Below are 13,200 nucleotides of genomic sequence, written 5' to 3'. Positions count from 1 at the left end.
GTTTCGTAGGCCTTCAGTGATAACTTTCCACACTTGTTACTTCTGCTGCCCCATGTTACTACTGCCACTGTCACTCCGCTTGTTTCACGCGGTACGAGTTCCAGCCGCTGGACAGATGTCATTACTGATACGTGCATTAGTTGGTCTGTGCCCTAATTCGATGGGAGTGCGCTGTGTGCCGCAAATAAGCAGATTTAATTTGCGATCATTTTTTTGAAAGAGCAACGTAAGCCTAAAAATATTATGAGCGAAAAATTCTTCAACAATTTTTTTGCCGTGATTATAATGATCACATCGCATGACGCAGCTTTAAAAGGATGCCGTTCATTTTAATCGATCAAGAAGATATTTAGTAAAAACATTTTTTATCATAAAAACAAAAAATATTGTCAAATGTTTTTTCATGGGCGCTCTAGTTTTCGTACGTCCTAAGCACAGTGCCTGCTGTGCCTATTGGATTATTCGGCCCTGTGGAGGTGTGGATAATGAGTGGCGTAGGCCGTAAAGGATGGCCCCAGCAGTGAGGGACCTCACCTTTGTCTCCAACTTATCCAGAAGCTTTTCCAGACGGCTGAGCTGGGCGTTCCAAGGGCTCTCGAAGTCAGGACTCAGGACTACAAGAAGATTCAGAGCCAGGAAATTGCAATGATTAAAAACACAATGACTCTTCTTAAAACACACAAGAAAGACCACAACCAGGCCTGATACAGAAACGAAATGTCAGACAACGATTGTATGCTATGAGGAATCCGTGAAAAGCCATCTGATGGGATAGGAGAGGCTGTAAAGTGTAATGATGATAGGGCCCAGAGGTTATTGATGAAATTCTGGGCGCAAAGAGAGATCTGGGAACAGGGATGGGTTTCGTGGGCATCTGCACCTCCCCACATGTAGATAAAACTGAGAGAACCCCAAAATTGTGGATGTCTAAAAATCAAATATTACATTTTCTCCTCTCAACAGGGTGACATAAACGCCGATTATGCTGACGGTGAAACCTTTACATACACAGTAGCGCACAAACAGTACTCGCAGCCAGCACATGCGAGTACGCAAAATAATTATTGTTGCGGTAAAACTCCTCATCTTTGACGAAGTGGGGTGGGGAGGGGAGAGATGGGGGGGATGGGGGTCAACTTCACGGATCCAGTCCGTGAACTGCCCAGTAACCACCAGGAACCATTCGCTAGTCCGACACCACCTCCACCCCCCACCCCGGGCATCCACAGTGCGGCTGCAGCCCTGCCTGGGAAGGCTGCCCGGTGCTGCCCGTCGCTCGGAGAGAGCCCGTTGTTCTTCTGGCTTCGGCGGCCGGTCTTCCGAACGGTGCGGCTCACGGAGGCGACCTCTGACCTGCCGACCCACACCCTGATGCGTGCACGCACACGCACGCACGCACACGCATGCATGCAAACCGCAAACACACACACAAACAGACACACACACACACAGGGAGATGCCCGTATTTGAATTCTCAGGCTGTCCATTTTCACCTTCTTAAATGTGAACGCTGCATTACAGCACGGTGTTTACTAAAGCACGCGGAATGCACCCTTGATCCCGTCAGAAATGCCCGAATGATTACATTTTAATGGTCGCACTCATTACACACAAAGTACTTTCCACAGGCGTTGCGGAGAGTAGAGGGCAGCGCAGTAAAAATGACACGTTCTGCGTTCACCCTACATTCACCAACCTACAATGACCAGTATGGTGTAGTATGCTAAAAAAAAACCCATAATATTATAACGCAACCATTATTCGCTCACTCTCATGCACAGAAAATTACTCGGGAGGCACGGGGAACCACAGTCAAGCGGCGAAGGTAGGTGCCATTGACACCTGAGCAACGACTGCAATGTCTCATCCAGGTGGTCAAACAGGGACAACCGCGTCAGCAGAATCGGAGGTGCATCGCTGTGATGTCTCCTTCGTATTTGTGGATCGGGCCATTGCGTCATTATATGTTGTACGCTCTGTTCTGGATGATCACAGTCGCACACTGGAGAGTTTTTGATTTTCAATTTGTGCATCAGGTATTCGCATCTGTCATGGTTTGTGCGGATGCGGTTTAGCGTGGACCATCTAGGTTCGTGGAAGATTAAATCCAGGGATCTTCTGCGTTGGGCCAATTCGTGAGTGTTTACATGTGGGAGGGAATCGGATCACGTGGATAAAACCGACACGTGCGAGGGGGAAACACTCTATCCCACGCAGACGGAACAGGTGGAGTCCACGTATGTGCTGCACTGCATGGGGTGACAAGACCCTCATCCAGCAGTGGAGTGACAAACTGGCTGTAGTAACATGCACAATTACCATTTAGTTAAGGAGGATGCTAATTCAGTGTTAGCTGTTCAGTATTTCCCATAATACAGTGCATGCATTTCAAAAAAGAATTGTCATTGTAGTCATGTGAACAGTCAGAAGTTTATGCAACCACGCGTGTTATTTGTCTGACATATGACACCACATTTGAGTGTAAGAAGCCCGTTACAAATGCACACCTTGTTCCATGGCATGAAATATCAAGATTGTATAAAACATGCGTTCAACAACGCAACCTAAAATGAATAACACTGCGTCCTCGACTTAAAAATGCCAGCTTAAATTTACTTCAGGGTTGGAATTTTCAATTTCAGTCAGTGCTCTTAGTAAACCACAAAATGACATTCAGCAAGCTCAAATGCTCATGGAGTGGTGGCTATGAACCTGGCGACCTGAGTTCGATTTCTGGCCACTGCGAACATCATTGGTTAGTGACCCCTGTAACGGTTTATCCCCCCCCCGCCTCCTTCACTAACACACACGGACCTCGGTTCCTCACCAACCCCACACTCACCAGTATAGAGAATTACGGTCAAATAATCATCATGACTGACACAGCGTGGGGAGGTGTTCGTGCAGCAGTGGAATGACAAAGCGCTGTTTAAAAATAACCTTTAAATAACGCTGCCAAGTGGCATCTTGGGAAATCGTTTAACAGCTATCCTCCAATGGGCACATGCAGTCAGAATTGCACTGCTTGTGGCTTAGAGTTCAGCCTTCAATTATTATCGCATTTTCTTTGTGATGGGTCAACAGGCTAGCCCTGGCTTAAGCTGCGATGATTTGTGTTGGTCTGGAGAACCATCTCTGAATACTGATGCGATGTCGCACAGACTATCAGGATACGTGTGAGTACTGGTGTTAGAAAATATGGGCTATTATTAAACACCACGGCTCCATGACAAAAAAAAGCATAGGATGCATCTTACAGAAATGATCAAAACATTGTTTGATTAAAGGCCATTACCCGAAACTTGCATTGCTCCTGAACAGTATGCATAAGGCAATGTTTGGTAGTAACGCCAGACAAATTGAGATCATCACAGTGATAGGCCGTCCCATGCAGCTCTTGATTGCGTTTCAACTCGTCAGTTTCCTGATTACAGCCTAATAGCGACCCACATTTCCCCCAGTGCCAGTTTGAAATTTATTTTCAGTGGACTCCCTGCAGTGACACTGAAAGACGCAACTGAGAAATGGAGGCTTTTTTTTACCAGAATAACATGCGCAATCAAGTCTAATATTACGATAAGACTTGGCTTCTAAAAAATGAACAAAAATTTGTGTATACCAGTAATCATCCCTCAGTTTATTCAAATATCGCCTTAAGATGCACTTATTTTCATGGCTTTTCTCTATTGTTTGAATAATTTGTATTGGGGTTAGATTTAACTGGTGTTGGCCTGTTTCCTTTATTGGGATTTCTTAATTTTGGAAAATGCACAGTGCCATGTGACCTCCGGGTGAAAGGCACTTTAGAAGTGTACATTTTTTTGGGAGCCTTTTCTACTTTTTTCATCATCATTAGTATTATGATTACAACGACCTGGAAACACAACTGCTGTTGTCTTTCAAGCACGTATGTTGAAAATGTGTTTTACCTTCAAAATTCATACGAGTATTAGTAACGGCAAAGCAATGCTGTCAGTGTGGGTCTAAGAGACCGACCTGCGGCGGTGAGTGAAAGACCCCGGACAAACTCCTGGGTCTTCACTTAAAGCTGTCGTGACTGCAGGAATTAATATTCTTTGGGTCTTTCGGTAAAGTCACGTAGAACAAAATAATTTACAAAAAACCACGACGTTTCGATCGCAACACAAGCAATCGCCACCAGGAGATGTGTTGCAATCGAAACGTCGTAGTTTTTTGTAAATTACTTTGTTCTACGTGACTTTACCGAAAGACACAAAGAATATAAACTACTGGGCGTCAACGTCAGCGTGAGACCGGGAGTAATGAGAAACTGGATGTAACTAACATACCAGAAATGTGGATATGGGTTGGAGATGTTAATTACCTCGCCTGGTATACAGTAGGACGTGGGTTCGATCCCGAGCCTGACGTCTGCATATTGTCTCTCTCCCCGCGGTTGTGTGATTTTTTTCTCTGGGTCCTCCGGTTTTTCCCTCCACATTGAGAAACGTGCATTTAGAATATTTGACTGCTTTAAATGTCCACATGATAAGGCACTTCGTTGAGCTAACATTTGTGGCAAGATCGCTTCTGAAAAAGCAACCTTGCTCTATAACGCAGTGGCCCTTACCTGGTAAAATAAAAATAGTGGTAGTAGCACACGGGCAATATAGATGTGAGTGGGAGACTGGGTGTAACACATCGACGTGTGGTGACATTTTAAGACTGGAAGTAACACACGGGGTGCAGTGCCGGATTAAGCTAGCGCGGGGCCTGTAGCATATGTTATAAAGGGGCCCTAAATTAAACAAAAACACAAATATTAAAGCACAAATTGCATAGTAAAGTAATTGTCATTTTTCATTTGCAATACAGCCAGATAATACGACGAAATCGCTAACCTTAAACACCCAGTCGTTCATAAAAGTTGAAGGCAGTATAGTACTATAGTAATAAAGCAAGTGCAGAATCGCTGAACCGGAATTGATAGCTTGAAAGCATTTAGCGCGGGGCCCTTGAAAGTGCAGGGCCCGTAGCTCCTACACGTGTTGTAGCTACTACACATGTAACTACTACATGTGTAGCTCCTACACATGCACCTACTTTTTTGCTCCGAGGATAATCGGGCTCTGGCGGGGTGGTGTGTGATTCTGTAACGGGAGTCTGGCAGTCCGAGTGTGCGAGCGGACGCACCGGCCCGGGCAGGTCTGTCGCTCCACGGCCTCCGTGGCGCACTCCAGGGAGCCCTGCAGGGACTGCAGCTGTGAGCAGGTCTCCCGCAGCAGGAAGCGGGTCACGAACTGCTGCAGCACGCTGGCGTCCGCATAGTCCTGGACAAGTGTGGCACATTAGGAATGGACCACTCTTTTAATAAGTCCTTATGTGCTGTGCAGTACATCAACGCACGTGTGTACACCAGCATGTGATGAGTGAGTTGGGCCTGTGGGGGGGGGGGCTGGCAGGGTTCATGATTAACTGGATGTGTACACCAGTCACGTGGTTAATGGCGACTCGGTGAAGATTGCTGTGTGTGACACCACGTGCTGTTGCATTCTACAAGTAAACGGCCAAAAGATTAATCACAATAAATGTTTGCCCTCGATTTGGAGCACCTGCCCAACGTCCTTCATTTCGAGTGTGCAACACAAACACAACGATCCCCACCACCAACCATATGGAACCTTTGCGTTCCTTGCACCGGGGCAACATGCCAACCAAGCGGCTACGCCACTACCCCACCACGCACGGATTGCCGATCAGCTAACTGCGGTGAACCCATTTATGCCTGCTGGGTGGGGAGAGTGGAATTAGGGTGCTGCGGGGGATTTAAGAAATTTGCACCATTTCTTTCAACTGCCATGCGAGGAGATCGAACCGGTGACTTCTGGATTGCAAGTCCATTGCGATACCAATGGCGCCACAGCAACATCCCTTAACAAACTGTATTTTTGCGTGAGAAAAATACACTTTAGACACCCCCTGTTATTACCTGACAAGGACTGCCCTGCCCTTTACGTTCCTACACATTTGCCAAATCTGCGCGGTGACACGGGAGTGTTCTGTGGCCGACTAACCAGGGCACCGTCAGATGGCGTCTCCTGGCTGCCGAGTGCCTTGTTTCCATCATACGGCAAAGCCTTTCGGTGCTCAAGTGCACGGTGACTGCCAATGCGGAGAATCAATAGCATCCAAATTGCCGTGCTGTTTGCGGGGTCTGTTGTACAATGACACCGTGAATTACCGTGTTGCGAAGCGTCATGTTTCGCGATATTCTCCACGTTATTAAGATTAATCAAGAATAAGCATGTTTTAAAAGATAAATGTCCAAGCGCATGTTTTTTGTATTCGGTTAAAATATATATATTTAACATACTGTACTGCGTTCACTAGGAGTGGCAGCCAGAAGGTCCATCCACCTCGTAGATGGAGCAATGAAATTAGCCTGTGTGCAGAAGCTACGTGGATTGCTGCATTGCGAAACATGGAGATGGATTTGGGAGGCATTCATCCAACAGTGGATGGATCAAGGCCGATGATTTATATATGATTTATATATTTCAGCACAGAGATATATAACGCTTTGGTGATGGCACTCGTGTCACCATGGAGACTTTTTAAACAAATGGTTGCAACAAAATCCTCCAGTTTTCCGCTCACTAGTCCAGAAATAATGAAACTCCGTGGAGGCTTGCACTTCTGAAAATTGCACGTTTATGGAACACGAGAGTGAATGTAGCATTGCCTTTTATTACACAATTAAAAAATATAACTTTATTGACATCATTAAGTTTGTGGTCCCGATTCATTTATATAAATATTGAGTACATGTTTCGGGTGGAATTTTTGTTCCTCAGCATAACCATGTAATGGCATCTCAGTAAAATAAGGTTTCCACACGTATCCATGCATGCATACGAGCAAAGTTTAATTAAGAATGGAAATCATATTAAAATGCCACAACACATAATTGTTCTCAAACAGGGTGTTTAAGCAATTCGCAAAGAGTCTGCAATTTGCGTGGACTCGCTTCGTCCTAGATCCTCAAGATGAGAACGCCGCCCCATTAATAAAGCGCCTGCATCTCACGCAGAGGTCGCAAACGGGTTTTGATTCCTTACCCGTACCCGGCCGCACCAGGGTCGCAAACGGCGGCCCGTACCCGTACCCAGCCGGATACGGGTACCCGTTCCCTACCCGTACCCTACCCGAAATGAGTGACAAACGGCTACTCACCAGTGACTCGCGGCCTACCCGTACCCGTACCCGGCCGCACCAGGGTCGCAAACGGGTACCCGTACGCAGCCAGGTACGGGTAGCCTGGTATCGGGTAGGGTACGGGTATCGGGTACCCGATTGCGACTTCTGATCTCACGACAGAACTAACAGATTTAAACGACTCAGATAACTTACATCGACTTGACTGGAGGCTGCCCTGACAGCTCTGGTTGCTGTGAAGCTCTAATGAGATCAATGTTGTATGCCCTTTCACTCTGGCATGTAATTAAATCTTAGAGAAAAAAAAGTATTTTCGGCGTTGAAACACTCATCCCACAGATCGTTAGATGAAAAGGGACTTGCAAATGGTATTCATGGATTTAATGTTTGTCAGGATAGGCTGTGGTTCGAAAATGTACAGACTTAAATATTGAATAGCATTGTCTTCCATAGGAGGGATGACTTTTGGACTTAAACAATTAAGATTTTGGATTTTCATATTTTTTAGGAAATTTTCAGATCTCCAGAATTTTAGTTTTTCAGATCACATTTACTCATTTTACATATCTTCATGCCTACAATTTAGATGTCCCCCGATGCTGCATAATGCCATGAAGGTGACATCACAGCAAGTGACATCACCTACTGTGATATCACGTTTTCAGATCAATCTGAATAAATAACGATTTCAGATTAATCTGAAAATTGGGAACGATTTCATAGCCATTGCCTAAAACAGGATACCTAAGCTGAGGCACAGTCTGGTTCAAACAGACCAAGCCATCGTTGCGGTGACGAGATGGTAACACTCTTGCCTGGTATGCAGGAGGTCATTGGTTCGATTCCAATCCTGATGCCTGCATATTTGGAGTTTGCATGTATCTCTCCCCGTGGTCGTGTGGATTTTTCTCTGGGTCCTCCAGTTTTTCCTCCCAAATTAGAAACATATGTTTGGGAGTATTTAGCTTCTATACATTTCCACGTGATGAGCCACTTCGTTGAGCTATCATTGGTGGCCAGGTCGCTTCTGAAAAAGAGCTATATAGCTCAGTGGACCTTACCTGGTAAAATACAAGATAGTTTAAGTTTAGTCAGGCCTATGAAAACTGAGGCCACACTCGGCTGTGGTCCTCTCTGATCTAGGTTTCCCAACTGAGGCCTTGTTTTTACTTGGCCAAAAAACTTAAATGATTCTGTTTTGTTTAAATTTTAAGCAATTATTTTAAGTGCTGTATAGAAAAATAAATGAAATATCAACAACATGTAAAAAATTCCAACTCAGTGATATAATTTAATTATCAATGGACCATGTTAATTAAGTGAAAGAAACAACATTTTAAATAGTCAGAATGAATACACATACAGCAAGTACTACAACATACATATTGTCTATATGCATTGATTGTCTAATGAGTGTCTATATGCAAAATCATATTTAATTAGATTTCTCCCGCACAGATTCCAAACTCTGTCTTGATGTCAGCAAATAGACCCAAGCATATTTAGTTCTGGAGTAGACATCGGATAATGCAAAGTCTGTTTGGAAGTAGGGTTTGCCACATGTCAAGGCTACCCCAGACCTTCCTCTTTAAGAGGTAACTGTCCTAGGAAATCTCGAAGTCTTCTGTGGACGTAAAAAATCCTGGGTTTTTTGTCACTTGCATAAAAATTCATCACTCATTATGATGCATTCAAATTTAGTTCGCTCCTCTTCTGGAACTGCGAAATATTCTTCTTCCCATATTTTTTTTTGTACGTTAGAGTGTGGCAACCCTCGTTGAAAGATATTGCTTAAATCCCAATGAAAGCTAGATCTGACACTGGTAAGGAATCAGCAGATTAAGCCAAAATATACATATTTTCTCTGACAAAAAAAATTATCATCCTCATAAAGCGTTTATAAATAATTTAAACTTTTTATGAGGCCAAGGATATTATTTGAACATAATTCTCTTTGATTTTAGTGCAGTGCCGATGGGTGGAATGCTAAGGGGAAATGTAATTATATCATACTTGCATATATAGAACTACCAGAACAAATGGAAAAAATACATATTTTTACGACAATTATACCAACAAATTGCATCAAAATATGGCATTCTCAGCTGGGAAACATTAATTTCAATGCCTTCTATGTTCGGCCGAATGTAGGGACAATGCATTATTTCAATGTTTCATTAAAATGGTAAATAGAATCAGTGTGATTGTCAGTGCGATCATTTTTTGGCTTGGAGACATTTCCTAACAGCCCGCAGCAATTTTCTCTCCATACTCTGGAGGGTAACGGTGCCCAAACAAGATTGTGCAGACGATACAAGGGATATGTTTTTATGTTTCTTTTCACAATTAGTTTTTTAGCCACGTGATCACGAAGGCTACGAGCACTCACCCGCTTCGTGCAATCCATGGCCCTCAGGATGGCATGGTTCAACTGCTCCAAGGCTGACAGGACATTGCCATATGCTCCTAGGTGCCTTGAGAAGTACTCTTAAGATAAAGAAAAAAAAACACACAATGCAGAGAGACAGACGTCATAAGTGTTGTGTGTGCCAGAGAAATTAAAACAATTATTTGGTGATGTGACTACTTTGGCAGTGGTACACAACCACACCAAAAAAAACATTTGTCAACAATAATAATTCCTTAAACATAAATAAATACATTTGATATTTTACGGCAATACAGTGATCTTGCCTAACTAGCCAGGGCATGGGCACTTGATCGGTTATGTTTATATGCATGTGTTACACAACAAGTGTGTGAATTCATTAATTCATTACCAAGTGTATATGTGTTTGCTCACAGCAACGTGGCATGCAATTGAGTAGTTGGCGTTGATTTTTTAAATGGCAGTTATTTGTAAAAAAAAATGAAATGTTAATTGATGTTTTACAAGAGAATTTGACAAGGCCCGTGAAATACAAGCGGTTAATTATGCGGGGCTGGATACAATATGCCTGTGTGATTAAAATCCATCCTTCCCTTACACACAGAGTTTGGGATTTTATGACAGTGTTTCATAAACAGCACTTTGTTTGCACTTCTGCTTAATGAAGGATTATCTCGGTCGTGTGGCCAAGGGCACTAGGTTTGGCAACCTGCAATCTTGCAGGACTGCTCCGTGACGCTGTGTATTAAGGACCGTCCCCTATTCACATGCATTGCGGCTCTTACAATATAGAGTTGTTTTTTATATACCGAATTTGAAAGCAAAAAAATTATCTTATTGTCATTTTCATTGTCGACCCCTGGCAATGGGGTGTGGGGGGGGTGTTTGAACATACTTCACCACCCTGGTCAGTGTGGGTTGGTGATGTGCGGGAGTCAGAGGTCGCAACCGGGTACCCGATACACGTACCCTACCCGATACCCGGCTACCCGTACCCGGCCGGGTACGGGTATCCATTTGCGACCCTGGTGCGGCCGGGTACGGGTAAGGAATCAAAACCCGTTTGCGACCTCTGGCGGGAGTCCTGGACCGGTTCACATATCAGGAGGTCACCACTCGCAGTTTGCCGTAGTTTGGGATTCGAATTCAGGTCGCTGGGTTGGTAGTGTCGTGCGCTAACCACTGCAACACTGATCTCCGCCCGCTTGTAATAAAAGTGACAGAAATCAGTTTCAACAATTTCTCTTGACACTTTGCAATTAAATTAATTATACAGCCACCGTGGCGGAGCTGACATTGCCATTGTATTACACTGGCCATGTTTGTTTTATTTGATTTTGCCATGTTATTAGCCAACACACTGAAAAAGGGAACGACATTCCTTATATGAAACCAAACTGGAAGGTATAGTGAATACGAAATCAATGATATCATTAACAATTACAAGTCCCATTGTTTTTGTCACGTATTAAATGACACGCAAAAGGCATCTTCTTGGTTTTTTCGGTAAAGTCACGTAGAAGGGAAATAATAAAAATAAAACATAATAAAATAAGTCTTTCCAACAGACCTGTTTTTCACCTGAGGACGGCTGCTTGCGTTGTGGCCGAAACGTCGTGAGAATTATTTTATTATGTTTTCTTTTTATTATTTTATTATTTCCCTTCTACGTGACTTTACCGAAAGAACCAAGAAGATGAATCCCTGCAGTCACGAAAGCTTTAAATCGAAAAGACACGCGGAAGGTTCAACAAAAAGGGGCATTCACTCACCGCAGAGCTCATCAGTACTTAGATTGCTGCAATAAACAAACAAAGAGCACACGCACATATCAAACAAATATTTCAATCTTACGTTCCATAATGACTCGATGGGAGAGAAAAAAACAAAATCGCAAGAAATGCAATCAACACGCCGCATGTCAGCAACACTTTTCGGTGACGCAGGTTTGCCTTCGTAAAATATCACGCCGAGATTAGCACCCACAGCACTCGGTAATTCATTCTTCTGATTACATTTCTCTCGCGGAGCAACAAACAGTGGCCCCGCGATGTCTATTTTATGCCAATCCAGTTTTATCCGAGCCCAAACTCCCCGTAAGCCCCACGGGACAATTGGCAGATTGGCCAAAGGTGAACGAGTTGTTTCTGATTGCATCGGATGTTTGCCGCACTGTGTGCTGCTGTGATGGGACTGCCCAAAAATCTGTCAAACACACAAAATTATGAGAAATTACCAACAAGAAATATGCAGTCGACTGAAACAAATAATGCCAGTTGATTGCCTGATGTTTGGTGATTTATACACTCTTTCAGATGAGTTCAAATTATACACCAATGTTGCTTAAGTAAGATGCATCTGGAAGCCTGGGGTCTGTAATCGGTTTACCACCTGGTCTTCCCAGGACAAACTCTTTACGGAGGTAGCTATCCTTTCATACTATTGAATGATACAACACTAAAAACCTATGCATTTACATGTAACTTCATCCCTCTGCTCTCCTCTGATATTGTGAGACGCTCTCCTTCCCACGACCAGGAAATTGTATCCCAGAGGTGGCAACCCTCATGTGGAGACTCCCGCAAACGTTGCATGTCAGAAAAGATTTTGGAAATGGCTTCAAATGTGGAAAGGAAGCATCGGGAATGTTCCGATGATACAATTGCAACGCAATTGGGGATTCACACGGCGGCTAGCATCTATATGCAACTGCAGCTCCGATTCACGCGGTTGGCTACGTACGGGGCAGAAGAAGTTCAACGTACGCACGTACGTACATACAAAACGCTATACAAACGATGGGACGTGCAACCACGTGGACTATGAAAAGGGATGTGTGTGTGTATGTATATACGTATACATTTGATCACGGTAAGGTGCAAATGAAGACGTTGTTTTCAACATAGTCATATACAGAGGAGAAGAGGCAGGAAGATGGCAGCACGGGTGGCTGCAGAGGAATCCAGACAACCGGGGCAGCAGCACCACCAGCAGCACCACCAGCACCACCACCAGCACCAGCAGCACCACCAGCACCACCACCAGCACCACCACCAGCACCACCAGCAGCAGCACCACCAGCACCACCACCAGCACCACCAACAGCACCACCAACAGCACCACCACCAGCAGCACCACCACCAGCACCACCACCAGCAGCACCACCAGCACCACCAGTAGCACCACCAGCAGCACCACCACCAGCAGCACCACCACCAGCAGCACCACCAGCACCACCACCAGCAGCACCACCAGCACCACCACCAGCACCGCCACCAACAGCACCAGCAGCACCACCAGTAGCACCACCAGCACCACCACCAGCACCACCAACAGCACCACCAGCACCACCAGCAGCACCACCAGCACCACCACCACCAGCAGCACCACCAGCACCACCAGCACCACCACCAGCACCACCAACAGCACCAGCAGCACCACCAGCAGCACCACCAGCACCACCAGCAGCACCACCAGCACCACCAACAGCACCAGCAGCACCACCAGTAGCACCACCAGCACCACCAGTAGCACCACTACCACCACCACCAGCACCACCACCAGCACCACCAGTAGCACCACCACCAGCACCACCAACAGCAGCACCACCACCACCAGCAGCACCACCAGCAGCA

At 45.0% G+C, this 13,200-nt stretch overlaps 1 protein-coding gene across 1 annotated transcript in view; it reads right to left on the bottom strand.

Annotated features, from left to right (window-relative positions):
* The window catches only part of LOC144936892 (N-terminal EF-hand calcium-binding protein 1-like), a 40,949-nt gene that overhangs the window by 16,066 nt on the left and 11,683 nt on the right, over positions 1 to 13,200 (bottom strand). The window contains exons 4-8 of the mRNA XM_078864097.1: positions 11,338 to 11,363; positions 9,566 to 9,663; positions 5,155 to 5,291; positions 1,247 to 1,368; positions 535 to 614 (exon numbers count right to left, since the gene is read on the bottom strand). Coding sequence (XP_078720223.1) covers positions 535 to 614; positions 1,247 to 1,368; positions 5,155 to 5,291; positions 9,566 to 9,663; positions 11,338 to 11,363 — 463 coding nt within the window. The remainder of the gene's footprint in view (positions 1 to 534; positions 615 to 1,246; positions 1,369 to 5,154; positions 5,292 to 9,565; positions 9,664 to 11,337; positions 11,364 to 13,200) is intronic.

Source organism: Lampetra fluviatilis, chromosome 17, assembly GCF_964198595.1.
Source record: "Lampetra fluviatilis chromosome 17, kcLamFluv1.1, whole genome shotgun sequence".
NCBI lineage: Eukaryota > Metazoa > Chordata > Hyperoartia > Petromyzontiformes > Petromyzontidae > Lampetra > Lampetra fluviatilis.
Note: the sequence above shows the minus strand (reverse complement) of the source record. Positions and strands in the feature narration are given on the sequence as shown.